General features: G+C 46.2%; 1 protein-coding gene across 1 annotated transcript in view; it reads left to right on the top strand.

Moving 5' to 3' along the window:
* Positions 1–27,464, top strand: part of TXLNB (taxilin beta) — a 42,788-nt gene extending 15,324 nt beyond the window's left edge. The window contains exons 4-10 of the mRNA XM_054993454.1: positions 169–339; positions 1,827–2,021; positions 2,547–2,666; positions 6,430–6,504; positions 21,959–22,051; positions 24,108–24,203; positions 24,749–27,464. Coding sequence (XP_054849429.1) covers positions 169–339; positions 1,827–2,021; positions 2,547–2,666; positions 6,430–6,504; positions 21,959–22,051; positions 24,108–24,203; positions 24,749–25,333 — 1,335 coding nt within the window. The 3' untranslated portion in view covers positions 25,334–27,464. The remainder of the gene's footprint in view (positions 1–168; positions 340–1,826; positions 2,022–2,546; positions 2,667–6,429; positions 6,505–21,958; positions 22,052–24,107; positions 24,204–24,748) is intronic.
* Positions 27,465–27,686: the final 222 nt, after the last annotated feature.

Below are 27,686 nucleotides of genomic sequence, written 5' to 3'. Positions count from 1 at the left end.
GTTGGATCCTATGATTCAGTTCCAATAACAGTGGTCCTTTATCATAAGGACCACTTCTATCCTTATCAACTAAAAAATAAAATGTTCTCTCTTGCAAATCAGAGTTCATTTTCCCATAATGAACCACTGTTGCTGTTGTTGCTTATTTCTCCTCATTTGACTGCACAGTTGGAAGAACATCGTACTGAACAGAAAAAGCTAAAATATCTGCAGAAGAAGCAGGCACAGCTTATAAAAGAAAAAGACCAGTTGCAAAGTGAACATAGCAAAGCCATCCTTGCCCGGAGCAAACTGGAGAGTCTCTGCAGGGAGCTCCAAAGACACAACAAAACCTTGAAGGTGAGTCAAACACGTCTATAATACTGACCTGTTTAAACTCTCCTGGCTCCCAGTTGAGGAATCCTCGGAATTGGTCCTGAAATATGATGAAGAATTCCATGCATGCTTAAGAAAACACAAAACTCTGTGATCTCTGGTATCACAGATGACTGTGCAACTTATTTTGAACGTTCAAGCAGTGCAGATGTGCCATATAAGAACTTCCTGGCGGAGATGTTTTTGAATTATGGACTTGCTGACTGAGCATGCCTGACATCCATGTTACAGGAAGAGTGAGCTGGCTCCTTGCTGATTAGTGAGTGCTATAGCTCCAAATAGGAGGTTGGGCTCTGAAAGGGTAAATGCAGGTGGACCCACTGTAGCACAAAAGGACTGACTCCACACTAGATAGCATCTTTCCCCTCATTATCAGCCATACTGGAAACTGTCATCTGGATGTGCTAAAAGATAAGCTTAGTAGGGCTTTTTGGAGAGCTTGGGTACACATCCATGAGCATGTAAGCAGACAAAAGAAATACTGAACAAAACATGAGCTGTATACATCCCACAGAAAAAGGAGTTATATCAGTGCACAAAGCACCAGTCACATTCTATTTTTCCTTTTCCAGTTTTACTCTAAAAGAATTGAACCAGCAGTGCTGGGATATCCTTAAGTTAGAAAGTGGTGGCTTTATCCAGCATCTCTGTGTGCTTTGCCTGTACTGTCACCAATGAAAAAATAGGTAGAACAAGTGCTATATTATAGTGCTTTCTGCTACACTTGATTGAAGGAAGGTTGTGTTATCCTCTTCTGCTTTCTGTACAAAAAAGATTTGCAAGGGTAGAGAGGAAAAGAATCTACAAATAGCTAATGACTATCCTCAGCTTGGCTCAATTCAACTTCAGATCACATCTCTTTAGCAAGAGAGAGACTTATCTGGATACTTTTCATGCCAAAATGCCATTCTCTTTTCTAGCACTCAGTTACGGTTATTTATTTGAGACATTTTAAATTTGCCTTACTCCTCGTGGACTTAAGACCCAAAACCACCCAATTAGAGGAATACTATTTACATTAAACTACCCTTCTGATCTCTGACTTTTGAACTGATGGTGTCGCGGTGCCAAGTGCCATTCTTTCTTCATACTAAAAGTATTTTACCACTGAGAGCTTTCATTCAAATGCCAGCGCACAAAATGATCACTCTTCTGAGGGCAACCACTGACAGTAAAAACTCATAAAATAAGCTTGCACTGACTCAGATTAACAGGATCACCATGTAGCCAGGAAATAACTGGCATAGCCAATAAACAGTCAGGTGCTGGTAAGAAGAGACAGTTTTTTGGGTTTCCCATGCCATGTCCTTTCAAAGTTACAGTGGTGCATTGGAGCTACTCTGCCTCACTTCATCTGCCCCGATGCTAATCTGGTGCAATAAAATAATATGGAAGTTAAATTTTCTGTAAGTTTCTTATATTCACTTTAATTTTTCTCTCTTTGAACACAGGAAGAGACTCTTCAAAGAGCAAGGGAGGAAGAGGAGAAAAGGAAGGAGATCACCAATCACTTCCAAGGCACACTGAATGATATCCAAGCACAGATTGAGCAGCAAAGTGAGCGAAACATGAAGCTGTGCCAGGAAAACACAGAGCTGGCAGAGAAATTGAAAAGCATCATAGATCAGTATGAAGTAAGAGAGGAGGTGAGAGCTGTATGACCTTCAACACACGCAATGTGCAAGGACTAACTGGTTTTGGGTCTCTTGCAATAGTCTCCAATGCACTTTCAGAACATTCATTTTCCTTAGCACTCATCGGCTACTCTAAAACCGCAGAGAGAGCACAAGCATTGTATCTATTCAAATAACACTTCTCAATTCACTACGTATTTGAAGAGCAGCTGTAAAAAATTTAAAATATACAGAGCAAAACCAATTTGAATGTATCATGAACGTAGGCTTATTAATTTGATTGTTTATTACATGGAGTGGAGAATGCAGCATAGTTAGAAATGTATTTGCAAAAATAATTGAATGTATGACAAGTGTTTTCTACTTTTACTGCCTGCACGTAAGACTAATATTCAGTCATCATTTTGGAACACTTTCAGTAGTAAATGTCATTATGTCCTGTGGTAAAAAGGATGTTTTCAACCACTTACTTGACTGTGTAGGCGCCAGAACTGCTGAATCTAAAAATAAAGTACATGATGATCTGTTTTCTTCTAGCACCTTGATAAGATATTTAAGCACCGAGAGCTTCAGCAGAAACTAGTGGATGCCAAACTGGAACAGTCACAGGAAATGATGAAAGAAGCAGAGGAGCGACATCAGCGAGAGAAGGAATATGTACTTATGTTTAATGTTTTCTAATGCATAGATCAACTCAAATAGCAACTTGACATTTTGAGACCGGTTTTTGTAGGACACTCAGTAGTCTCCTGTCCAGGCACTCTCAGGCCCATGTTGGTATATGGTACTGTCTTCCCAATATTGTCTACTCTGATTGGTGGTGGTCTTCTCTCAACAATGCTTTCTGATATCTTGTAAAGAGAGGCATCAGGGACTGAACTGGGACCAAGGCATATGTTCTGTGATTGACTTATGGTTCCTCTCCAACATTATGGATCAGATGCTTCCTTGGAGAATTGCATATATTTATCTTCTATCTTTCCTCCAAGGTGCTAAGGGAATACACAAGGTTATCCAATTTTTATCTTCACAGTAACCCCTAATGTCCTTTAAGCTGAGAAAGTGACTGGCCCAAGGTCACTCAGTGAGCTTCGTGGCTAAGAAAGAATTTGAACACGAGTTCAGTTGTGCTACTGGCCCCTGGGACATTCAAAAAGAATAGCCAACAAGACATGAAGGTCTCAAAGGACAAAAACACTGGACAATGTTTGTCTGTCTCTGATTCCATATTAACAGACTGTAAGGTGGCTTCTGATTCTTCTTCCTAAAGCATCTGCTGTCTAATCCTGTAGCATAGCCTAAAATCATGATTTCTAGAATCCTGGCTAGGACAAAGGATTAGATCCATTATAAACATGGGAGGCTACTATTTTATTATATGTTTATAGTGGAAAAATTTTAACGTGTCATAATTTTCAGGAACCCACCTGTACACTAAGCAGATTCTCTGAATCCTCCCTAGGACTTCATTTGCAAATGTTATGCACCTCTCCTCTCTTTCTTTAAAAGAACTGCAATGGAATAGCTCTGCTGCCTCCCAGTGGCCTTTCTACTTCCTCTAGAGACTCCAGACATTCCTCTTAAATATTTGTGTGCATAACATGATTGAGGAAGCAACAGCAGTCACATTACTAAAGCTAATGTACAGTGCAATACATTTATCCTTATATGCTGTGGATTAGGTTATACACTAGAAAACACATTTTCAGTTATTCACATATCTTGCTTTTAGATGGTTTTACTGGATTTCTAGTGTATGATACAGTTTAATTTCCACCTACCCCCCTATAAGCTTCTGCTAGCTGGTGAAACAGAACTACCTTCATACTATGATGCCCCCAGCCTTCAAATTTTCCTAGCAGGCCTTAATTCATAAAACTCCATTCAGTTTAGTTTCAGCACTGAGAGACTATGAAACAACATGAACCCATTTCAGGAAATGGAGTCCTAGGATCAGCTCCAGCATATACACACACAAATGAAGTTTGGGGCTGATCCCAGAATATTTAGCCATGACACCAGCTCAAGCCTGCCCAGAGCTTCCAAGAGTCAGGACCACAGTCAAAGATTCCCAGTGGAACCTCTCCACCGCCAACCAAACACATATACCTCATTCATAGTCAACCAAGGAATCATAGGAAAGCAGGAGCTTCATGAAAGCATAATACTCCATCAACCCCCAGAGTGACCAGGACCTCAGGAACTTGTTCTTCCCCTCTCAGGGACCATAGCCTTGCATTGATACGAGATAATTAGCATTTAGTTACCATGGCTAGTAATCACTGAAGGACCTAGCCTCCATGAATCTGCCTGATCCATTTTAACGCTATCTATGTGAGCAACATTGCATGAAGCAATCATTTCAGGCAGCAGATCCCAGGATCATTTCCCTTCCTTAGGGTTATTTAAAAATACATTGAGAAAAAGTTCTAGTTTTAGTTTTTTCTAGCTTGCAGATGCTCTGGAAAAGTTTATTTTTACAGCATAGTTGTATCAGGTGAGGATAACCAAAGGGCCCAAGAAGATGAAAAAGTTGCAGCCATCCCTAGCTCCTGAATTGGTTGCCAAATAGATAGATAGAGACTATCAAATTCACCTGATAACTGCAGCAGTTTCATGATATCCTGGATCTTTAGTGATTCATGGGAAAATATCTCAGGCAATGAGGAGAAACCTACGTCATGTTGAGATTGTAAATTTATGAATGGCTTATTAAGTGGCCTTCTAAATGCAGCTATGGAATAAGGCAAGATTCAGAAGAAACATGAACTGCTGCAATTTTTTTAAACTCACAAACCAACAAGTATTCAGTTCTCTGTTTTCAGTTCCATCACACAGTACAAGTTAGTAGTGCCCTGATATCATCATGCTGTGTGATTGCCCAAGCCAACCACAGCTATAGCTGTGGAGATGCAAAAATGCTTAGTAGGATACAAAATAAATACAGTATTTATGACAACCTTCCCACAAGGAACTCAGGGAGGCATGGTTCTTCCATTTTTGCCAAACAACCACAAGGAACCTGGGGAGGCTGAGAGAAGGTTAGCCCAAGGTTTCCCAGGGAGCTTCATGACTGAGAGGGTGGTTGTACCCTAGTCCAGCGCTACATCTACTGTAATATATTATTCCACAACTATATCCTGGGATGTGAGAATACAACACAGGACTGCCATTTTGGGTGATGGCCGCGTGTTACTATGCTCCTGTCTGTCTGGGAGTCTCATGAATAATAGGCTCTGCAAGTCCCTGTATTCCCTACAGCTGCAGCAACATCTGCTACCATTAGGAATGCAAATGAGCATTGGGCTACACCAACTGGCATCTTGCCTTTGGCCATGTTTAATAAATTCACCTTGATAGTAGCCCCATAGGGCCTGTCTTACAGCAATGAAAATTGTTTGTAAGCATAAGAAGTTAGAAAGAAAACTCTTTTTCCTTAGTTACTTACTACATTGTAGTAAGCCGTAATTAGAGAACCAGCTTGGATAGGGAAGTTGCTGGGGGGAAGGGAAGAGAATAATCTTCCTCTGTACTAAGCCTAGCCTCAAGCAGTTGAATCTTAACAAGACTCTTTGGACATTTTTGTAAATCTAGGCACAAACAAGAACATAAGATCAACCCGTGTGTGTAAAAACTTCATTCAATCGTGATGTATTCTTTTTGAACTGGTTTCTGCTTTAAGTCCTCTCTTGTTTCTGTTTCAAATTTTATCAACAAAAATACCAATAGCATCTGGCTGGCCAAGTTGGTTTCTAAAGATTAATTTAGGCTGTATGTTTAAAACACACACACACAACTGCTAATTCAGAGAGTTGCTTGCAGTCCCCCCCCCCCTTTTTACAGGCTAATTTCTGGATTTTTATTCTTCTACAGGAATAACTTAAATAATTTTGTTGTAAGACATCATTAATAAAAGGAAGAAAAACTCATTAGTAATCCACAATGGATTACATGCATAAACGATTTCTGCCTCATCAGTTCTGTTTGATTATGGTAGAGGCTTTTTGTATCTGACATGAGACCTCTACAGGGTCTCAGCTGAAATATGTGACAACACTGCCCTGGAGAAATTTTAAGCAATACTAAAGCCCCCAAGTAGCTTGCTGGATTAACGACTAGCCTGAAAACCGACTTGGTCCTGAGGCTATTCAGAGTTTTGTTTCATACCATTAAACACAACCCACTTGTAATTCCCCCGCAGGATTTCATTTTAATCTCTGTAGTTTTTCCTCTGATGAAGAAAGGAAGGAAAAACCCTCTAGCATTTCCAAAACCACATCAAAGGCCATTGTGTATATAGGATTTGCTTTAGGATTTACTGTGGTTTTTGAAAGGTCCTAGACAATATGAAGATTCATTGAATTCCAAGGACTTTTAATTGAAATGAAGTGCAATTTTTTATTGTTTATTCCAAACCCAGCTACTCAACCAAGCTGCAGAGTGGAAGCTCCAGGCAAAAATGCTGAAGGAACAGGAAACGGTTCTTCAAGCCCAGGTGAAGGAGAGGAGAGAGCATGGTGTGCCTTTATTTTTCCATATTTAACACATCAGACACATAAACATGGGTCTATGTAGCCATGTATGCTTGTTTCTCTCACCCTGTTAATATAGATCAATATGATCAACAGAAGCATGTACCTTATTTAACACCAGAAGTATTTGCATGGAGTAATCCATAATGTATGTCATAAGGGAAGACAAGAGGGAACACATTCATGACTACTTATGATAAAAGAGAGATTGAATTTTGATGGTTAGCAATATCACATTCATATGTTAGTTGATTTTGACCTTCAACCAAGCAGGATTCCCCATCCTTCCCTGGAAGTTTCTTATTTTGTTCCTAATCCCAATGTCCATTGATTCTTATTCTTCCTTCCTTTAGTGCAAAGTACTTTAGGTACATGTCCTTTGCAGTGACCTTAACTTGTAGCAAGTCCATAATTCTGCAATCTAAAAAAAACCCCTATGCTTAATAGAATAAATTATGCAAATATAGATACTTTCCTTTAATGAACCATTCCATGTTGCCTAGGAAATGTATTCCATGTTAAGTATCAAAGTAAACATTCAAAGATGCCTTCTACCTAGTAAGATCACTGGTACATCTAGCTCAGTATTGATTCAAGAAGAAAAAGGGCTTATCCAGTCCCTGAGAGTCACAAGAGACATGACAAAGATCATAAATCTCCATCCATAAAACAAATTGTGTATTCCCTGATTCAGGGAGGGGAAGAGAGGATTTAACCCTTCAGAGGATTCAACCTATTTGGGGCTTTTCCACATCAAGTTTTTGCAGCAACTTGCATTGTTTTTTCCCTTCCCCTATACACCCTACTGGGTTTTTTTCCCCTCAAGTCACAGCAAAGCTGGTCTGAAAATAAAAAGAGAGAAAATGGGAAAACTAGAAGAGTAATGACTGGCAACAAAAACCAGCTTGGCATGCAGGTTAAATTCCCAGTATCTCTAGCAAAAAGTATCAGATGTTAGGTGACATGAAAGACCTGAGAAGCCAGAGAGCCACTGCCAGTATGAATAGGCACTACAGTCTGATTCAGTATAAGGCAGCTTCATGTGGTCATATGTAAGTGATTCTGGGTGTAAGGGACAGGGAAATCCGATGCAGTTAAGACTAGACATGGGCACGAACAGCATTACGAACACAAAAAAGCCACAAATAGACCATTCGGCAGTTCGCAAACAAGCTGTTTGTGATACAAGTGTTTGTCGCAAGCCCCGTTCGTTGCGTTCGTCTGTACTTGGATATTCCTCCATGGACCTGGACCTACCTGGGCTCTGAGCTACCCCAGTCTACTGTGGTTCTAGGCCAAGCTCCTCCGCAGTGGGCTCTAGCCCCCCTCAGTTCTCGGAGCTGCTTCCATGGCTGGTAACCCTTTGCCCTCCTCTCCCAGACAAGTTCCCGTTCCGTCTTTCAACCTCTCCCTCTCTGGATGGCGCCAATACGACCCTTCCCCACAACTTGTCCTGCCCATTGCATCCTCTCCCAGAGAAGTTCCCGGTTCCTCTTTCAACCTCACCCCCCTGGATGGAACAAGTATGACCCTTTCCAATGACATCTCCTGTCCTGCCCATCCCATCCTTTCCGCAAAGGCAGGAAGGTGGGTGCTGTCAGCTATTGCCGTTTTTGGGCACGAGGGGCAACTCAAAAGCTTTTGCTGATATGGTTGTGCTGCATGGTGCACCCCTATCCATGGGCACCTGCTGTTCCCCCTGTGCATGGGGGGAATTGGTCCTGCGACTCTCTTCCTTTCCATGAAGGCAGGAAGGTGAGTAATGTTGGCGGCAGTCTCCAGTTCGACACAGGAGGGGCAGACAAGCCTCTCCCAGAGCAGTCTGTGCAATCCAACATGGTGGATGTTGGGGTCCTCCCGGTCCCACTCTGCAATGCAGCCAGGAAGCCTCTGTCCTCCTCTCCCATACAAGTACCCGGTCCCTCTTTTGACCTCTCCCTCTCTGGAACTGCCCCGACCCCACCCTGCAACCTCTCCTGTCCTGTCCATCCCGTCCTTTCCGCAAAGGAAGGAAGGTGGGTGATGTTCGCTTCCACTTAAGAGAAGCTCAGTGGGTTTCTCAGCTCATGCCTTGCAAATGTTGGGGTCCTCCTGGTCCTGCTCTGCAATGCAGCCAGGAAGCCTCTGTCCTCCTCTCCCGTACAAGTACTCGATCCCTCTTTCGACCTCTCCCTCTCTGGAACCACCCTGACTCCTCCCTGTGACCTCTCTTGTCCTGTCCATCCTGTCCTTTCCACAAAGGCAGGAAGGAGGGTAATGCTGGCGGCAGCCTACACTACTTACTGCCTGCACAGGTGAGGTGTCTCTGAGTGGTATGGATTCTGTGGAACTGCCATCTTCCATAGGGTGCTGATGCTGAATAGACTGCCGTGTCTGTGAAGGCAGGTCAGTGGGTGATGCCGGGGGCAGCCCACAGCTCCCCATGAGGGCACCTACCTGTCTGCCCACAATCTCCTTTCCTATGGGAACCAATGCCTCCCCCACAATGTGGAGGAAGGCATCCTCCACCACCTTGATGGCCAGCACGCGAGCCTCCACTTCTGCATGTTAAGGGCAGGCCCCACCTCCCACCCTTGGTTCCTTTCTTCCAATTTCTAATGATGGAATAACGCAGATATTTTTGCAATCCACTTGTCTCCCCAATATCCCTGTACACGGTATCTGTCTCTCCTGTCAATCCAATACAGCTATTCAATGTATCCACACATCCCTCTATCCTATACATCTATCTCATACAGCTGTGCACCTGTCTATTGAGAAACCTGTCTATACCATACCTTTATACCGAGGCAGAAAGTAGCTTCTGGGAGGCCTGGCGGGTGGGAACATGGGGGTTGCTGCCGGCAAGCAGCCACACACCCCGCCCCCTAGAGGGGAGGCAGCACGCTACTGCCTCCCCCAGCCCGCTAGGTCTGGAGGCCGCCGACATCACCCTTCTTCCAGCCTACGCCGGAAATATCAAGTTCTCTGAGGCCTGGAGGGCAGGCACATGGGGGGGGGTGCTGTTGGCAATTGGCACACACCCCACCCCTAGAAGGGAGGTGGCACACCACCGCCTCCCTGAGCCCGCCAGGCCCAGCAGCCACATCACCCTCCTTCCGGCCTACGCCAGAAATATCAAGTTCTCTGAGGCCTGGAGGGCAGGCACATGGGGGGTGCTGTCGACGATCAACACACACCCCACCCCTAGAAGGGAGGTGGCACACCACCACCTTCCCGAGCCCACCAGGCCCAGCGACCACCGACATCACCCTCCTTCCAGCCTATGCTGGTAATATCAAGTTCTCTGAGGCCTGGCGGGCAGGCACATGGGGGAGTGCCTCTGCTGAGTGTCCACACATCCCAACCCCTAGAGGGGAGGCAACACACCACCACCTCCCTGAGCCCACCAGGCCTGGCAGCAACCGACATTCCTCACCTTCCAGCCTATGCCAGTAATATCAAGTTCTCTGAGGCGTGGTGGGCGGGCACATGGGGGTGCCGCTGGTGAGCAGCCACACCCCCTGCCCCCTAGAGGGGAGGTGGCATGCTACCACCTCTCCCAGCCTGCCAGGCCTGGCAGCCACAGATCACCCTCCTTCCAGTCAATGCTGGAATTATCAAGTTCTCTGAGCCCTGGCAGGTGGGCACATGGGGGGTGCCACCGGCGAGTGGCCACACACCCCACCACCTAGAGGGGAGGCAGCATGCCACCGCCTCCTCCAGCTCACCAGGGCCAGCAGATGCAAACATCACCCACCTCTATACCGAGGTGGAAAGTAGCCTCTGGGAGGCCTGGCAGGCAGGCACATGGGGGGTACCACCGGTGAGTGGCAACCACCCACCCCCTAGAGGGGAGGCAGCCTGCCTTCGAGTCCACCGCTTGTACACAGGGCCAAAGTCAATTGGGGGCTCCAGTTATATTGAATGGGAGTTTCCTGGGGGCGTTGGATTTGGGAATGTATAAGTCCAAGATCCGTATTGTACTCTTGACCAAACTTGGGTGATGGCTGGAGGAGAGCCTGCTGATCACTCCCTGTGAATTTGGGCTCTCTAAGTCCAACGGGGGCCATTCTGGCCCCCACAAACAACAAATAACAAACATGTTCGTTAACTAGACATGTTCGTTACTGTTCATCTGTTTTAGTCGATGGTAACGAACTATGAACAGCGTGTTCATTTTTTTTCCCCATTTGTGCCCATGTCTAGTTAAGACGCATAGCTCCAGCAAAAAACCTGCAGAAAAACCCTTAGCTTTACTCATTGAAACTTAACTCCCCCCATAGCTATTCCCATTTTAAACGGTGGAAAACTCTTCTTTGGCCCTGCTCAATCCCAGAACCATCTGCAAGCCAAGCATGTACTTTTCTACTGAACTACAGCTCCTCATCCAAAGGGACAGCAGTTGCTTTAAGAAAACAGACAAATGAAAAAGAACTTGGATTATACTTCATTGTAAGACAGTAAAAAGAGGTGAGGGGAATTGACAATACAGTTTATTCATCAGGAAAAAGAGGAGTACAATAAAAACAGATACGTTTCTGGCCCTGACTACTACTCTGGACAGACATTGCCTTCTCTTATTTAAGCTCAGTCAGTTTGAAAGCCAGAAATAAAAACTGATATTTTCAGGAGAGAAACTGCTGGTTGCATGAAATATCTTGCTGTAAGGTGACCTTTATGATCTGCGAGACTGGAGCTATGCAGTAAATTAGCATATTCCTACTTCATTCTCTGGCTGCTCCTTCTTCAGTAACTCCACACTCAACCCCCTCAGCCAACCATATTACACATAAGTGCTTTGCAAAGCTGGCAACTGAACACAGAACCGCTGTATAGTGTTATACAAGTTTCATATACAGAGAGTTTATAAGATTTGATCAATATACAACACTGTGGATCTTCACCCCCGAGTAGCAGTTATGCATGGGATGATCAGAAAAAATAGGAAGAGAAGAAAAAGGAATAGGGTAGGGAGCAAAGAAAGAGTGGCTGTAAGGAAAAATGAAAAAAGATAAATAGGAAAAGCAAAAAAAAAATGATAGAAGTAAGTATTATTGAAAAGTATGACATGGGAGGCAAATGTAGATAAAAGAAACCAATATGTGTATCAAAAGGAAAATCACCAGAGTGAAGTAGGGAAAAGAAGCAAAATCAATAAATAACAAGGCTAAGAAAATGCTACATGACTTTTCTGTATTTGTACACACAGAAGGCAATGTTTATCTTCTGATGGAAAGAAAAATGCATTCTGGAGACCATCTTTTTGGGGGGGGGGAGTTGAGGAAGTTTGAAAGATGGATCCTTTTTCAAGATGTGTCAACATCCCACTTTTGCCTTTGGTAAATAGGTTTTTTGTATCTTTAAAAAAAGAAAACAAGCAAACCTATTTGAGCAGAGGTAACAGTGGAACACAAAAAATATGAATGTACATACATCTCTAAAAACCTTGGCCAGTTTGGTGTAGTGGTTAAGAGCAGCAGGACTCTAATCTGTAGAACTGGGTTTGATTCCCACTCCTCCACTTGAAGCTAGCTGGGTGACCTTGGGTCAGTCACAGCTTCTGGGAGCTCTCTCAGCCGCAGCCAACTCAAAGGGTGATTGTTGTGAGGATAATAATAATATACTTTGTAAACTGCTCTGAGTGGGTGTTAAGTTGTCCTGAAGGGTGGTATATAAATCAAATGCTATTATTATCTGACTCTCAAAGAACAACTGAGATATTGTTATTTATTTTAATTTATAGCCCACTTTTCTCCCCAAGGATTTATTTATTAATTAAATTTATAGTCTGCTTTCACTGTAAGTGGACTCAGAGCTAATAATATCACGTAATATAATCACAATAAAATCACATTAAAAAACATAAAAATCAGTAGACATAAAACTCAAGACAGCAGCCCATATTGCTTAACCCAACCAAAATATCTTCTGACATAGAAACTGGTATCCAATATTAAGTGTATCAGAGCAGAACCACAAGTGACAAAAGGCACAGATTGGACACTTGTCAGCTTCCCTCAAGTTTTGATGGGAAATGTAGGCATCCTAGTCTTGAAGCTTGGCTCTCTGACTGCTGCCCAATGGACTTTTCAACTGTCACTTGTCCAACATTCCACCAAGCTGCCTACATTTCCCATCAAAACTTGAGGGAAGCTGACAAGTGTCCAATCTGTGCCTTTTGTCACTTGTGGTTCTGCTCTCAGTGGAAGCCAGGTGGCAGAGCAGGAAACAGAAGTTGATTTCTAGTCCAGCATTCTAACCACTATGCCACACTGACTCTGGGTCTCTATGCCAGTTTAGGAGCTTAGGAGAAGATTAAAGATCCTCCTGGAATGCAGGGGCAGGATAGAATATAACAGTAAAAAGTACTGCTACATGTGCATTCAATCTATGCTTGAAAATTAAAATATCCCTTCAGTTTGAGAAAAGAGTTTAGGTCCTTGCAAATTCACCCAATCTCCATACATGTGAATTGTAAGCAACGGTTGCAACCATAATTTCTGTGCCAGCTGAGCTATGCAAAGATGGCAGTCTAACATTCTTTGCTCCTTTACACTAAGAATCATATTTTCCCTTGCATTTCAAATATTTTTTTACAAATTGCTTTGTTGTTCCTTCCAGTGACCATGTAACCAAATTCCAATCAAACATTTATAGATTACTGAGCCTACATTCAGTGTTGCACTCACAAGGGCCAAGGAAGAGATCTGAGATAAGAGAGCAAGAAAAAGTAGCAGTACAGGTCAATACTGCACACATGGTATTTTCTATACCATAGAAGGTGACAGAATCATCTTATGATTTCCATGGATTTTTTACATGTGAGAATAGGTGCCTTAACTATTCTCTTAAAACAAAGGGGTTTTTTTTAGTTTAGAATTTCTTATTTTTTGAAAATAACTTCATTACATAACCTCTCTAGCAGCGCAATCCCAAGAACACTCTCCTGGGAGTAAGCCCCAATGGTAAACTTTGTTAAGAGTTCAGTAGACCTCTTTAGGATTGCACTATCAGGTATGAGGCAGCAAATTTTATTTCCTTTCATTTTTGCTTTTCCACTGAAGTGCAAGGATACAACACAGTACTCCTGTGCAACATGAAAACACGGCAAAAAATACAAAATAAACCCTATCAAAACTAACTCCTTTTATGCTGAGACATATATAAAATCCCTCTTCTCTTACTGTACTGCAATGCACACAGTTTCAGCTGTATTTAACTTGAGAAAGCAGTGACCATTTTTAGATCAGAAAGTTATCCACAGTAAACATTTACTTTACCAGACATTCATGGGTGCTTAAATTGCACTAACTTCAAATAATAATTTAAATGGAAACTTTGAAACCTCATAGTTTTATACCAATTTTTCACCAAAACTGGGACGGTGTAGACCCTGGAATTTTCCACATAAAATAAACTAACAAAAGGATTCGGTTTCGTTTTCTCAGCCATGTCGGATGCTCCTCTTCGCAGGTCCGAGAGGAAGCGCCCGAGCACCCTGTCCGGGCGGCTGATCTGCGAAGATTAGCCCCCAAAACTCCCAGTGAGGGAGGCTGGGTCCGGGACGCTGCGGGAAGAGCCCCCCGGAATCAATGCGGGGGGTTAATTGCCCGTTTGTCCCTACGGAGGCCGGCAGATGTGCGCGGCGCCTCGAGTGCTGCCGGGCCATGGAAAACGGCAAAGAGCAGAATTAGGCGAAAGCCTGCAAGTAAGCGAATCCCTTCTGTTACTACAAGCGCACGCGAAGGAGTGGTGGGATCTGAAGCTAAGAAGGCTCGTTCTTCCCCTTCGCTGAGTTTCAGAATCTGGTTGGCGGTTCCCCCCCCCTAAAATGGCAACGAAAAAACAAAGTCCCGCTCTGGGCAAGTCAGTTTCGGCTGCCCTGAAGGGAGAGTCGTTGGAGGAAGTAGTGCGGAGGGCGGTTGGTGAAGCCATAAAACCCTTTGTTGACAAGCTGAACGAAACAGATCAAAGGGTGGGCTTAATTGAGAGCGAAGTGAAAACCATTAAGGAAGCAGCGGGGGGGGGCAGAGAAGTCTGCTCGGGAAAGTGCGTCACTCGTGAAGGCTACGAATAAAGAGCTTAAGCTGGTGGAGAACCAGCTGATCGGGCTACAAGTGGAACGAACACAGACAATTTTGCGCCTCCAGAATGTGAAAGAGGAGGAAAATGAGGATTTACGGGGTCTGGTCTCAGAACTACTGGCGACACCCGCGAGGGCAACTAAAGAAGAAGTAAAAAGCGCCATTTTGGAAGTCCGTCGGGCTACTTCAAAATATGCAATGAAGCATCAGCTGCCTCGCGAGATCATCATTGATTTTTCATCTAAGAGGATCCGGGACACTATCCTATATAATTCATACAATGCAGATTTGGACTTTTTGGGTAATAAAGTTAAGATATTGAAAGGCGTCCCATTTCTAGTTCGGAAAAGACGTTTTAAGTATAAAAAGTTCGCAGCTCTTCTGAGAGAACGTGGAATAAAGTACAAATGGTTATTTCCGGAAGGAATCTGGTTCAGTCACAAAGATCAAGCTTTCAAGATATTATCAGAAGATCAACTAAGGGATTTTGAGGATAAAAATCCGGAATTTCAGTGCACCAAGCAAGACGAAAAGGAGAAGTCTGGGGGGGGGGAGGAAACGAGCACTGCGGCTGCAGTTGCTCAGAGAGAATTGCGTCCGGGACCCAGGAGGGGAAGGAAAATTTAATTTGAATTTAAATTGTAATTTGCATTTAGTAAGGTCAACCACTCCATCAATATAACATAAAGCTTTAACTTTTGAATAATGGCAGTATGAAGGGAAAACATTTTGTGTAGCATGTCAGGGCTTGCCGCCGCTGCCGCTGGGCGTGGCACTGGGCAGTCTGCTCCTAACGTCACAGGGGGGCCAGGGATTCTGCAGAACCCTGCTCTGTGGAAGGAGGGGCGGTATACCTCACCCAGACTCCCTCTCAGTCCACTCGCTGGCCTGCTCAACCTGGCAGGCTTACCCTCTGCGTCCTCCTTCATCTCCTCCTTCCAGGACTCTCCTCCAAGCCTCCACCCTTGCATCTTACTGCTCTCACTCCACATCATCACTCCTCACTCACACCCACCACCGCAGAGCTCTTCCCAGCCACCCTTTATAGGGTTTCCTTTCTCCACCCCGCCCTCCTTCCAGGCTTGTTCCCTCTCCTGACTGGGCCCAGCTGTGCATTCCTCCAGGTGTTTCCCTCCAACCACTAATCCCTCCTGGGCTCTTTTGCCTTGCTGGCAGGGTGGGGTTGAGTGCGAGCCATCCCCAGCTGAGGGCTCCTTGGCCTTGCTCACGAGGAGCTGCCCCAGCCAGCCTCTGTGCTATTGAGCTTGCCTGGCCTTGCTCACGAGGAGCTGCCCCAGCCAGCCTCTGTGCTATTGGGCTTGCCTGGCCTTGCTCACGAGGAGCTGCCCCAGCCAGCCTCTGTGCTATTGGGCTTGCCTGGCCTTGCTCACGAGGAGCTGCCCCAGCCAGCGTCTGAGCTACTGAGCTTGCCTGGCCCTGCTCACGAGGAGCTGCCTTAGCCAGCTCCTGCGCTGCCTGCTCAGCAATGCTGGGCGTGGTTACCCATCTCTTCCCCCAGAATGCCTGTGGCAGCCCCCCCTGGAGAGGCTTGGCTTCTAGCAACTCCTGAGCCAGGCTGCTGTCTTCTAGCCATGGTGTGGCTCTGGGCTGCAGCAGCGGCGTCCTCTCCCTGCCAGGTAAGGGCTCTGCTTGGGCTGCTGCTGCTGCTGGACCCACCTTCCCCCTGCTGTGGCCCTTTCCCTCCAGCCTGCTTAGCCCCCTCTCTTCCCCCTGGAAGGTGGGGCTGGCTGGTCTCTCCTTGCCCCCTCCACCCCTCTGAGGTCCTGGCCTTTTGCCCCTTCCCCATGGAGTAGGTAGGTTCTGGCCCTGGTTGCCGGCTTGGGGGGTGGAGTTGCTGCCACCCTTTTGTCCCCTGCCGTTCCCTCTTGTCAAGTCTGGGGGCTGGGACTCAGAAGCCGGACACACACACACACCCCGCTTGGCTTTGAGTTGTGGGGGTCCGGCTCAGTCTCAAACATGCGGGACATATAGTCTGCGTCCACATGCCGTGCTCCCCGGCGGTATTTGATGGTAAATTGGAAGGGTAGAAGGGAGAGGTACCAGCGTAGCACCCTGGGGTTGTGCGCCTTCATGCGATGGAGCCACTGCAGGGGTGCATGGTCCGTCAGCAGTATAAAGGGGTTGTTGGCCAGGTAGTACTGCAGGGCCCCCACCGCCCACTTGACCGCTAGGGCCTCCCGCTCCACTGTGGCATAGCGCTTCTCGGCGGGCTGTAGCTTCCGACTCAGGAAGAGAATCGGGACGTCTGCTCCATCACGTTCCTGGGTCAGCACAGCCCCGAGGCCAGTGTCCGAAGCGTCTGTGGCTAGTGTGAAGGGCCGGTCAAAGTCCGGGTTCCACAGGGCAGTGGCGTTAGAGAGGGCGGACCGCAGGTCTTTGAAAGCTGCCTCTAGTTCTGGGGTCCACCGGACTTGGTTGGGCAGCCCCTTCCTTAAGCTGTCCGTCAGGGGCGCCGCTCGGGAGGCAAAGTGGGGGATGAACCGCCCATAATATCCCAGCAGTCCTAGGAATCGCCGAACCTGCTTCTTGGTCTTGGGCTGTGGGGCATCGGCTATTGAGGCCACCTTGTCCGGTGGTGGCCTGACTTGTCCTCCCCCGACCACGAAGCCCAGGTATTGGAGTTCCTGGAACCCCAGGTGGCTCTTTTTTGGGTTCGCCCTTAGCCCCGCTCGTTCGAGGGCCGTTAAGACGGCTTCCAGGTGTTGGAGGTGGGTGGGCCAGTCGGGGCTGAAGATAATAATATCATCAATGTACGCCATGGCGTACGGCCGGCACTCTCCCAGCACCTGGTCCACCAGCCGCTGAAAGGTGGCTGCCGCCCCATGCAGGCCAAACGGCATCTTCTTGAATTGGAAGAGGCCTTGGGGGGTGGCAAAGGCCGTCTTCTCCCGGTCCTCCGGCCATACGGGCACTTGCCAGTAGCCCTTTGTTAAGTCCAGGGCCGACAGGTAGCGGGCGGACCCCAGGTGGTCCACCAGCACGTCTGCTCGGGGCATGGGGTAGGCGTCGAACGGCCACCTTATTCAGTTCACGATAGTCAATGCAAAACCGGGTGGTCCCATCTGGCTTGGGCACCAGGACTATCGGGCTCCTCCAGGCAGTCCGTGAGGGTTCGATTACACCCAGCCGGAGCATCTCGTTTGTCTCCTTCCCCACTGCCTCCCACCGCTTCCTGGGGATGGGGCGCCAGGTAGCCCGGGCTGTCTGCCCCGGGCTAGTTGGGATGGCATGTTGAATCAGGCTGGTGCTGCCCGGCCTGCAGGAGAAGACCCCGGGAACCCGTGCGCAGAGGTCTCGTAGCTGGGCCCATTGAGCTGGATCAAGCTGGGGGTCCACCTTGGGCTCCTCAAACTCCGGGGCTTCGGAGGTCCACGGCAGCTCACTGTCAGGAAGCTCCAATGGGTCCTCAGCCATGCCACACTCCTCTTCGGGGCGCTCGTGCCACTGCTTCAGGAGGTTCACATGCAGGGTCTTCCGCCGACGTCGGCCGACCCCGCACTGGACTTCATAGGTAGTGGGGCCCAGCACCCTCCGAATCGGGTAGGGGCCCCTCCAAGCATCCCCTCCCTCTCTGGGAAATACCGAGTGGTGCACCAGGACCTTCTCTCCAGCCTGGAAAGTCCTCCTCCGTGCACCCCGGTCATAGGCGGCCTTCTGCTTCGCCTGGGTGCGAGTCAGTCTGCGGTTCGCCTCGGCTTGGGACTGTTGCACCCGATCACGGAGCTGGCTCACGTACTCCTGTGGGGTGGGTGCAGGGCTGCTGGCCTGGGGCCCCCAGCGTTCTGTCAGCCGGGAGAGCATCCCTCGTGGCTTGCGCCCATATAGCAGCTCGAATGGGCTGAAGCCAGTGGAGGCCTGTGGGGTCTCCCTGAGGGCGAACATGAGCGGGTCGATGTACAGGTCCCACTGGTGAGGCTTGTCCCGTGTCATCTTCTTCAGGGCCTCCTTGACGGTCTGGTTCAGCCGCTCTGCCAAACCATCTGTTTGAGGGCGGTAAGCCGAGGTGAACACCTGCCGGATCCCCAAATTCCGGCAGAGTTGGCGCATGGCTGTGGCACGGAACGGGCCCCCTCGATCCGTCAGGATTTCATCTGGCAGCCCCACCATCGCGAAAAACTTGGACAGGGCCCGGACCACCCCCGGGGTCTGCATGGTCTTCAGCGGGATGACCTCGGGGAACCGTGTGGCATAGTCCACAATCACCAGGGCAAAGCGGTGGCCCCGGGGTGTGCATGGCAGCGGTCCAATGAAGTCCATCGCGATCCGTTGGAAGGGTGTCTCCATGACGGGTAGCGGGGAGAGGGGGGCCTTCGGTGGGCGGCGGGCTGCCACCCGCTGGCAGGTGGGACACGAGCGGCAGTGGGCCCTCACATCTGCATTCACGGAGGGCCAGAAGAACTGTTCAAGGATCTTCTTCAGGGTCTTGTGGTGCCCCAGATGCCTGGCCCACGCATGCTCATGGGCCGTGCGGAGGACTTCGGCCCGGTCGGCCGCCGGCACCAATAGCTGGCGAACCTCCCCCTGGCCATTTGGGGCACGAGCTATGCGAACCCAAACCCCTCCTTGCTTCTTGATGCGAGGGAGCCGCTGGGACCTCCGTTCATCCCGCACCTGCTCCTCCTCACGAGCGGCTGTCTCCCGCAAGCGCTGCAAGGACTCATCTGCTCCTTGGGCATCACGGAATGGGCGGTCTGCCAGGGGTCCCGCTGGGTCCTCAGCCTGTGGTTCTGCCCCTGGTCTGACAGAGGGACCCTCGCCCGGGTCGTTGGCCTCCTCCACTTGCAGAGCGGTGGCAACTTGTGGGCCTGCCAATTCCCCTGCCGCCTCCAGCAGCAGCCCAGCATTCCTGGGGGCGTCTCTTCCCAATTTCTCCGCTGCCTGCTTGAGGGGCCTGAAGAACCCTGGGGCATCTCTTCCCAGCAGTATTGGTACGGGTAGGTGAGCTAACTGGGCAACTTCCATTTGGTGGCGGACCCCTAGGTACTCTATCGTGATTAGGGCCGTAGGGTACGGCTGGATGCGGCCCATCACATCCGTCACCGGGATCCAGCGGTACACTGGGGTGGCAGCTGGGAGGAACTGGGGCCGAATTGCTGAGACTGCACTCCCAGAGTCCAACAGGGCTTGTAGGATCAGCCGGCCTATCTTCACGGTGGCGCATAGACTCTGCACCTGCTTGCCAGGCGGTGGGTTATTTTCCCAAACGAGGGCGCAAACCCTTGGCAAGGCCTCAGTGAGCACGCCGGCTTGCATCTGCAGCTCCGCTGTCTGAGCTAGTTCCACTGGAGCGGCTGGGTAGGCTGCCTCCAGCTTTCCCCACATCCTATCCTGGCATTCCTCCAGCCACGGTCCGAGCTCCGCTGGGGCAGCGGCCTTGGGAGGCCGCCCCTTGACTGGCGCCTGCATCGGAACATCACTCCCCGTACGGGCCACCAACTTGTCAGGGCTTGCCGCCGCTGCCGCTGGGCATGGCACTGGGCAGTCTGCTCCTGACGTCACAGGGGGGCCAGGGATTCTGCAGAACCCTGCTCTGTGGAAGGAGGGGCAGTATACCTCACCCAGACTCCCTCTCAGTCCACTCGCTGGCCTGCTCAACCTGGCCTGCTTACCCTCTGCGTCCTCCTTCATCTCCTCCTTCCAGGACTCTCCTCCAAGCCTCCACCCTTGCATCTTACTGCTCTCACTCCACATCATCACTCCTCACTCACACCCACCACCGCAGAGCTCTTCCCAGCCACCCTTTATAGGGTTTCCTTTCTCCACCCCGCCCTCCTTCCAGGCTTGTTCCCTCTCCTGACTGGGCCCAGCTGTGCATTTCTCCAGGTGTTTCCCTCCAACCACTAATCCCTCCTGGGCTCTTTTGCCTTGCTGGCAGGGTGGGGTTGAGTGCGAGCCATCCCCAGCTGAGGGCTCCTTGGCCTTGCTCACGAGGAGCTGCCCCAGCCAGCCTCTGTGCTATTGAGCTTGCCTGGCCTTGCTCACGAGGAGCTGCCCCAGCCAGCCTCTGTGCTATTGGGCTTGCCTGGCCTTGCTCACGAGGAGCTGCCCCAGCCAGCCTCTGTGCTATTGGGCTTGCCTGGCCTTGCTCACGAGGAGCTGCCCCAGCCAGCGTCTGAGCTACTGAGCTTGCCTGGCCCTGCTCACGAGGAGCTGCCTTAGCCAGCTCCTGCGCTGCCTGCTCAGCAATGCTGGGCGTGGTTACCCATCTCTTCCCCCAGAATGCCTGTGGCAGCCCCCCCTGGAGAGGCTTGGCTTCTAGCAACTCCTGAGCCAGGCTGCTGTCTTCTAGCCATGGTGTGGCTCTGGGCTGCAGCAGCGGCGTCCTCTCCCTGCCAGGTAAGGGCTCTGCTTGGGCTGCTGCTGCTGCTGGACCCACCTTCCCCCTGCTGTGGCCCTTTCCCTCCAGCCTGCTTAGCCCCCTCTCTTCCCCCTGGAAGGTGGGGCTGGCTGGTCTCTCCTTGCCCCCTCCACCCCTCTGAGGTCCTGGCCTTTTGCCCCTTCCCCATGGAGTAGGTAGGTTCTGGCCCTGGTTGCCGGCTTGGGGGGTGGAGTTGCTGCTACCCTTTTGTCCCCTACCGTTCCCTCTTGTCAAGTCTGGGGGCTGGGGCTCAGAACCCGGACATAGCATAGCTGTTACATGTTGTAGTTGTTGTGGTTTTTTTTTCCTTCCTCCCCTTGTTCCCTTTCTTCCCTTTGTATTGTTAGTTAATGTAGTTAATAAAAAATAAAAATATTATAAAAAAAAAATAAACTAACAAAAGGAGAAGCAGAAGATGTGAATGTGAAAAAAATCAGTCAAACTTTCAGCATCTTCAAGTTCAAGATAAGTTCTGTAACTTGCTGGTTTTACGTTGTTGTTTTTTCTGCAAGTTGGTCTGAATACACAATCCCCAGATAGCTTTTCTTTGTCAAATTTCAGTCTAATGCAAACAATCCAAAGTGTTCTCTGGCATAACAGAAAAATTCTAGGAAAACCAGCATCTGCTCCTCTGGCTATATATTCACCTAGGGTAAAGTCAAACGTCTAGAACCTACAATTCATATGTGCCAAACAGCTGCACTTCTCACTAGCCACTTCTCAGTGACAGAACTGACTTCACTCCCTGTAAAGACTTTATAATCATTATCTGACTCATATGCTGTTTTTTGTCGTGTTCGTTGTTAGTTTTGACTTGGATAAAAATGTTTTTGTAAGGTTAAAACGTTGTCATTATTGTATTTTCATCTTACACAACAGAAGTAATTATTTGAAGGTTTTTGTGATTATCTTTATCATGAAACCATGCTGGCATCTATGAAACTGATCTGATAATTTTCCTTCTGAATGTAGCTTACTCTCTATTCTGAACGGTTTGAGGAATTTCAGAAAACTCTGACAAAAAGCAATGAAGTGTTTGCCAGCTTCAAGCAGGAGATGGATAAAGTGAGTCATGCATTACCTCCCTAAAACCCTTTTTGATACTGCTGTTTGGGTAGAGGGGGCATCAGCACTTCTTTCAGGTTCATTGGCCTCTGTTTATTAGAACTATTTTGCTCGCTTTACTGGACAAGATAAAAACTAGTTACTGTTTCTCTGCAATCCACAATGGCACTATCAAGAATCAAACCCAGAAAAGACTAGGTTGATGTTTTCTGAATTTCTGATCCTCATTCTTTAGCAACAAAACTGAGGCAAGAGCCTATGTTGAAAACCTTTCCTCTACACTCAAGGAGGCCGAGAATGGGATGAATCAGAATTGAGGTCATAAAGAGCTAGCCTTCAAAATAAGCATAGCACATAGAGCCATTTTTTAACTATACCACTTCGCCTAGTATGTGAAAGTCAACAGAGTATATGTTTAGATTTTTTAAAAATAAATAGCTATATTCAATATAGTATCATTCAGAAACTTGCCATTCCTGTGCCAGCTTTTGAATGATTCCAACCATCTTTAGCAGCAGCAATAAGAAAAGCACAATTTATTTTTCTACTTTCAGTTATATAGTGTGAAATAGACGTAAATTGCCATTGTGTTGAAGATTTGTGCCTAAATAGTATGTATAATTTCACAATGGATAGTAAAAAATATACTCTCAAGCCAACAGCAATTGACAGAGCACTCTTCTAAATCCACTGAAGTCAGTGGACATGGAAGGGTGTATGTCTGCTCAGGATGGCACTGTTGGCTATATAAACACAATACAAGTGAGCTTAAATGCTATTTACTTTGCCATTATTGGAAAAGTTGCCACATACACAGCTCTCAAATGTTTCTGTGCTAATGAGCAACATGACTAATGTGGTCTTTTTGCCTCCATGGTCAACAGGTACAATTCCACGTACAGCACCACTGCATTGCATTTTAAGCAAGGGCCCCTCACAAGCATGGCAGTATGGATTATCTGCTACCATGTAGCCTGAGTTGTGCATTCAACAACCTGGTGCAGTCCGATGGCAGGCTCATATCCTATGTCAGAACTTGCTGGCTGTATTGGGCAGGCAGATCAATTGGCATTCAGTCATTAAATACTGATTACAAATATAGAATGGAGCCAATGAATCAGAAGATGTGATCCTTATGAAAAAGTGTTCAAAGCTTATGGTACCATTAACAAACTGCATACGTGCAGTGTGCTTAGGAGGGATTTTTAGGAAGTCATGATTTATTGTACTAATTACCCACAAAGCCACACAGACACTAAGATGCAATATTTATGCTATTTGTTGAATTAAGTGACTAATTAATTAAAATCAAGCAATAACAGAGAAAAAGAACTGAAATAGATTGACAGCATATTTATGGATGAATATTCCAACAAACATTTCGTAAAAACAATGGCTTATTTTTGCCTCAAGGAAATAACGTTTACACAGTAAGATGTGTGAATTTTGGATGATTTCTAGAGGCAAAAATACTGGGAGAAATAATGAAGATGAGCACATTACAAGTCATAACTGTTTGAACAGTTTTATTTTAAGACCTTTATTTTTCCTCCATTAAAGGACTTCTGATCATGGCCAAACCACAAACTCAGATCTTTGGAAGAGCTAATAATGGGCACATCCCTCGATTTCTGGTTGCTTCAGACTGTTTCAGAAAGAAGTCTGCCCAGAGATTAGAAATGAACAAGAGTGAAAAACGGTCAAGATCTGCAAAATTTAGAAGTTTGGGGGAATCATTTCAACCCATCCTGATACTGCTTTGAACCTGGAAATCCAAATGAGCAAACATTCAGCACAGTCCTACTAATGCAACCAACATCTTTCTATAGTGCTGCTATATTCATCTATCATGTGCTTGCTGTTAATATCTTTTCACTGCAGCAACTTGGTATAGTCAGTTATGTGGTATGCTCATACAAGACCCATTAAAATATGTGGGCTGCTAAAGAGCTATCTTAGAATAACTATAGTTTGAAGCAAGGCAAACTGCAATGCTTGTATAACTCCAGTTCAAGTTTGACACTCCTACCATGACCTGTAAATTTTCTTTCTCTAGATGACAAAGAAGATGAAAAAGTTGGAAAAGGACACAGCTACATGGAAAGCAAGGTTTGAGAACTGCAATAAAGCTTTATTGGACATGATTGAAGAGGTGAGAAAGAAGCCCCTGAATATTTTGTCTTTTAAGAGTATCACCTCAAATTAACTAACCTCAAAGATGTGTTTTTAAAGTATTTTAGAACATCACCAACAAGGCTCTTCAGGACAGGACATATGATTTCATTATTATACCCACATTTACCCATGCACCAGACATCCAGAATCAAGGAAGACAATATCCTCTGTAGTAGTGATGTATGTCTATGTTTGCTAATCTTTTATGATATGGAGTGTGTACAAATGAATATTCCCTTGCTTGTTATCTGTTCTTTGTAGTTTACTTCCTAGCCTGTGCCTTTTAAACCAATCTCATTGTTTGTCTATTTGTTAGTAATAGAATCTCAATATCATGTTTAAGTGTTTGTTTACCAAAAGGAGCCCTTCCCTGTTCTGAGGGACGCTTCCAGAGCCAGAGGTTAGATACATGTAGCCATTCAGATAACAAAACCAATGGTATGACATAACTTGTCAAGCAATTTGAGAAAGAGGTAATATGCCCCCCTCAGTTTACCCAGTTCTGTTTATTTTATATTACAGAAATCCATGAGGGCCAAAGAATATGAGTGCTTTGTGGCAAAAATTCAAAGGCTAGAGAACCTTTGTAGAGCACTGCAAGAGGAAAGGAATGTATTGTACAAAAAAATAAAAGAAGCACAGTTCCCTAGGGAGACAAGGGATGAAGAAGATGAGGAAGAAGACCAGACCATACAGGAGGAGGACAGCCTAGGAAATGAGGCCAGTTCAAGGTCTTCTGTTACAGGCCAGGCTGATGAGATGTCAGTTGCTAATGAGATTGTCCTGAAGGATTTGGCTGTTGTTACTGAAAATGTCCTGACAGATCTGACTACAGCTTTCATGGTGACCCATCACATGGAAACGCCCCTCATGGCCACCAACCAAGAAGCCAGTGAAGAATCACATGACCTACAAGCATGCAACTCTTTCTGTTTCTCAGAGCCAGTGTTACCATCTCCCTTACACCAAGACACAGGAAGTCTTTCTGTGGAACCGACAGCATCCCCAAACAAAGTTGAGCAACAAGGAGGAAAAACTGAAGAGCAACCTATTCAAAGCCATCCAGAGTTTCAGTTGCTTGATGCAGACATGGAAGGAGTTGATTAGTGTAACTTTCATTTTATCCTGGAATTATTTCTACAAAAGAAAGTATGGGGCTGGAAAACATTTAGAGGTTTGTTCTTCAAGACCATGAGCTTCATTTTGCCAATATGTCATCAATTTGCATTAGTGGTGGGCTTACAGTTTGCCTCATCTAATGAGGGCAAATTGCTTTCCTGAAGTAGAACAAAATACAGACTCTTCCCCACTCTACCATCTGTCTTCAGCAATGATAAAGCAGGAAGCCCTAAAAGCTATTGCCGTACACCATGCTTTTAAAGAACTCCACCACAAGGTTTTGAATATTAGTTTGGTTTTATGTAAGACAATGCCATTTTAAATATGAAAAGTAGTATGTGTTTCGGTGGAAGAAATAAAAGGGGTAAAACAATAATGAAGAGGCCCGAATCAATCATAAAATAAATAGAATGGTGTAGCAAACAAAAACTACATGAGTAATATAAAAGGTACTGCCAACATTATCACTTCCAGCTGAGCTATGATGTTCAAGCCACTTTGTCCTGAGTAGAGATGGGCACGAACCATGTGGTTCATGGTTCATCAAATTTCACGAACCACGAACTATCACGAACCTGCCCCTGGTTTACTTGGTTTGTGAAAACATCACATCCAGGTCAGAAAATCATCTCTTCCAGGTCAGCAGACGGTCTGCAGGAAGTCCATCCTCTGTTGCCTAGGAAACTGATTGATTGGCACCAGGCTGTCTGCAGTGACGAACTAAACGAACCAGCCTAAATTTCGCGGCAGTTCATCAGAAATGGGATGACGAACCATGGTTCACGAACCATGAACCGGCCTGGTTCGTGCTTAATTTTGGTTCATATTTCTGTTCGTGCCCATCTCTAGTCCCGAGTAGTTCCCAAGACTACAGCCACTATCATGTATAGCCCTGAGATATTGATAGCTCCACTAAACTCAGCAACCCCTTGTTAACAGGAAAGAATATTTTTCAATATAGGTGAGCCTTAGTTACAGAGAGTATTATACAAAATAATAATAATATTGTCCAATAAAAACTCTTTTAATGGTATAGGAGTATGTGGAGCCCAATGACTTCAGTGGACATAGAAAGGTGTAATTCTACTTAGGATTGACCTGTGACATAAATTATCAATTATATTACCAGACAGAATGAAGAGTTGGCTACATTTCAAAAAAGATTGATTACTATATAGTTATTACTGAGTCTGGAATCCTAAGCTCATACACATGCAAGTTAGTTCAATTAAATTCAAAGGAACTTCTTTCCAAATAAATGTGCCCAGCACTGTAGTGTTAGATCCAAAGTCCGAAGCCTAATTCATAATTTTTTAAATATATCATAACATGTTGATTTGAGAATAGTTGCAGCTTGTAATTCTGTGTTAGCTTACCACACACAATTGTGTGTGTTTGAAAGTATATTTGATTTTCTAAAATCTGCCATATCAATCTTCCATATCTTTCATGTGTTTTCTGAGGTCTACTGGTGGGCAAGAACTTGTTCATGTTTTTCTTCAGAACCAGTGAATGTACTCTTGAGATCAGAAAAAACATATTAAATTACTAAAATATAGTACTCAATGAATTCCAAGATTCAGCTCCCAATAAATATGATGGAAATCGGCAATCCTTAGAAGTGTAGTAATCTTTATTTTATTGGATGTTCCTTTGAAGCCTGATCATATTTGTTGCGGCATCTGTGCAAAATTGAACACCTGCAGTCATACTGCTTACTCATATTTTAAGTTTTGCATATAATAAGTAGTTCCCCTAAAAATCAAACTGATAACATATATGCTTGGTTTGAAAAACTTCACTTATTGTAATGCTATCAACAAACTACACTGCCATTATTTAAACATATGCTACAATCCAATACATTACTCGTTAGCCATTAAACAAGCATTAAATTTCTACAAGCAAGTATAAAACAAGCATTAAACTTGCAACTGTGCACTAGATGATGAGCTGCATAACTTTACCAGTACAATGGAACTTCTTCCTTCACGATGGAATGAATGTACCTGTACCTGTAGAATTTCAGCCTGACTATTTTTCATCTTGTTAAATTAATACTAGTTTTTTACAGACTGTATTAATACAGGTTCCATATCTACTAAAACAGTTTGTTTGCTTTTCTGGTCTTCTCTCTTTTATTCATTTTCTACCATTTGTACAATAATTGTGTCACCTTAGAGGGATTCTTACGGGAGCTCAGAGAAAAAGTTCCTTTAAGTCTTTCAGTAAGACAACCAGCATTAGGTAGCATTTAGAGTATGAGACTAGTATCTGGGAGACCTGGTTTTGAATCCCTACTATGCCATGGAGACTTGCTGGGTGACCTTGGACCAATGAC

The sequence above is a fragment of the Eublepharis macularius genome, chromosome 1 (genome assembly GCF_028583425.1).
Source record: "Eublepharis macularius isolate TG4126 chromosome 1, MPM_Emac_v1.0, whole genome shotgun sequence".
NCBI lineage: Eukaryota > Metazoa > Chordata > Lepidosauria > Squamata > Eublepharidae > Eublepharis > Eublepharis macularius.
This window is presented reverse-complemented; position numbering and strand designations above follow the sequence as displayed.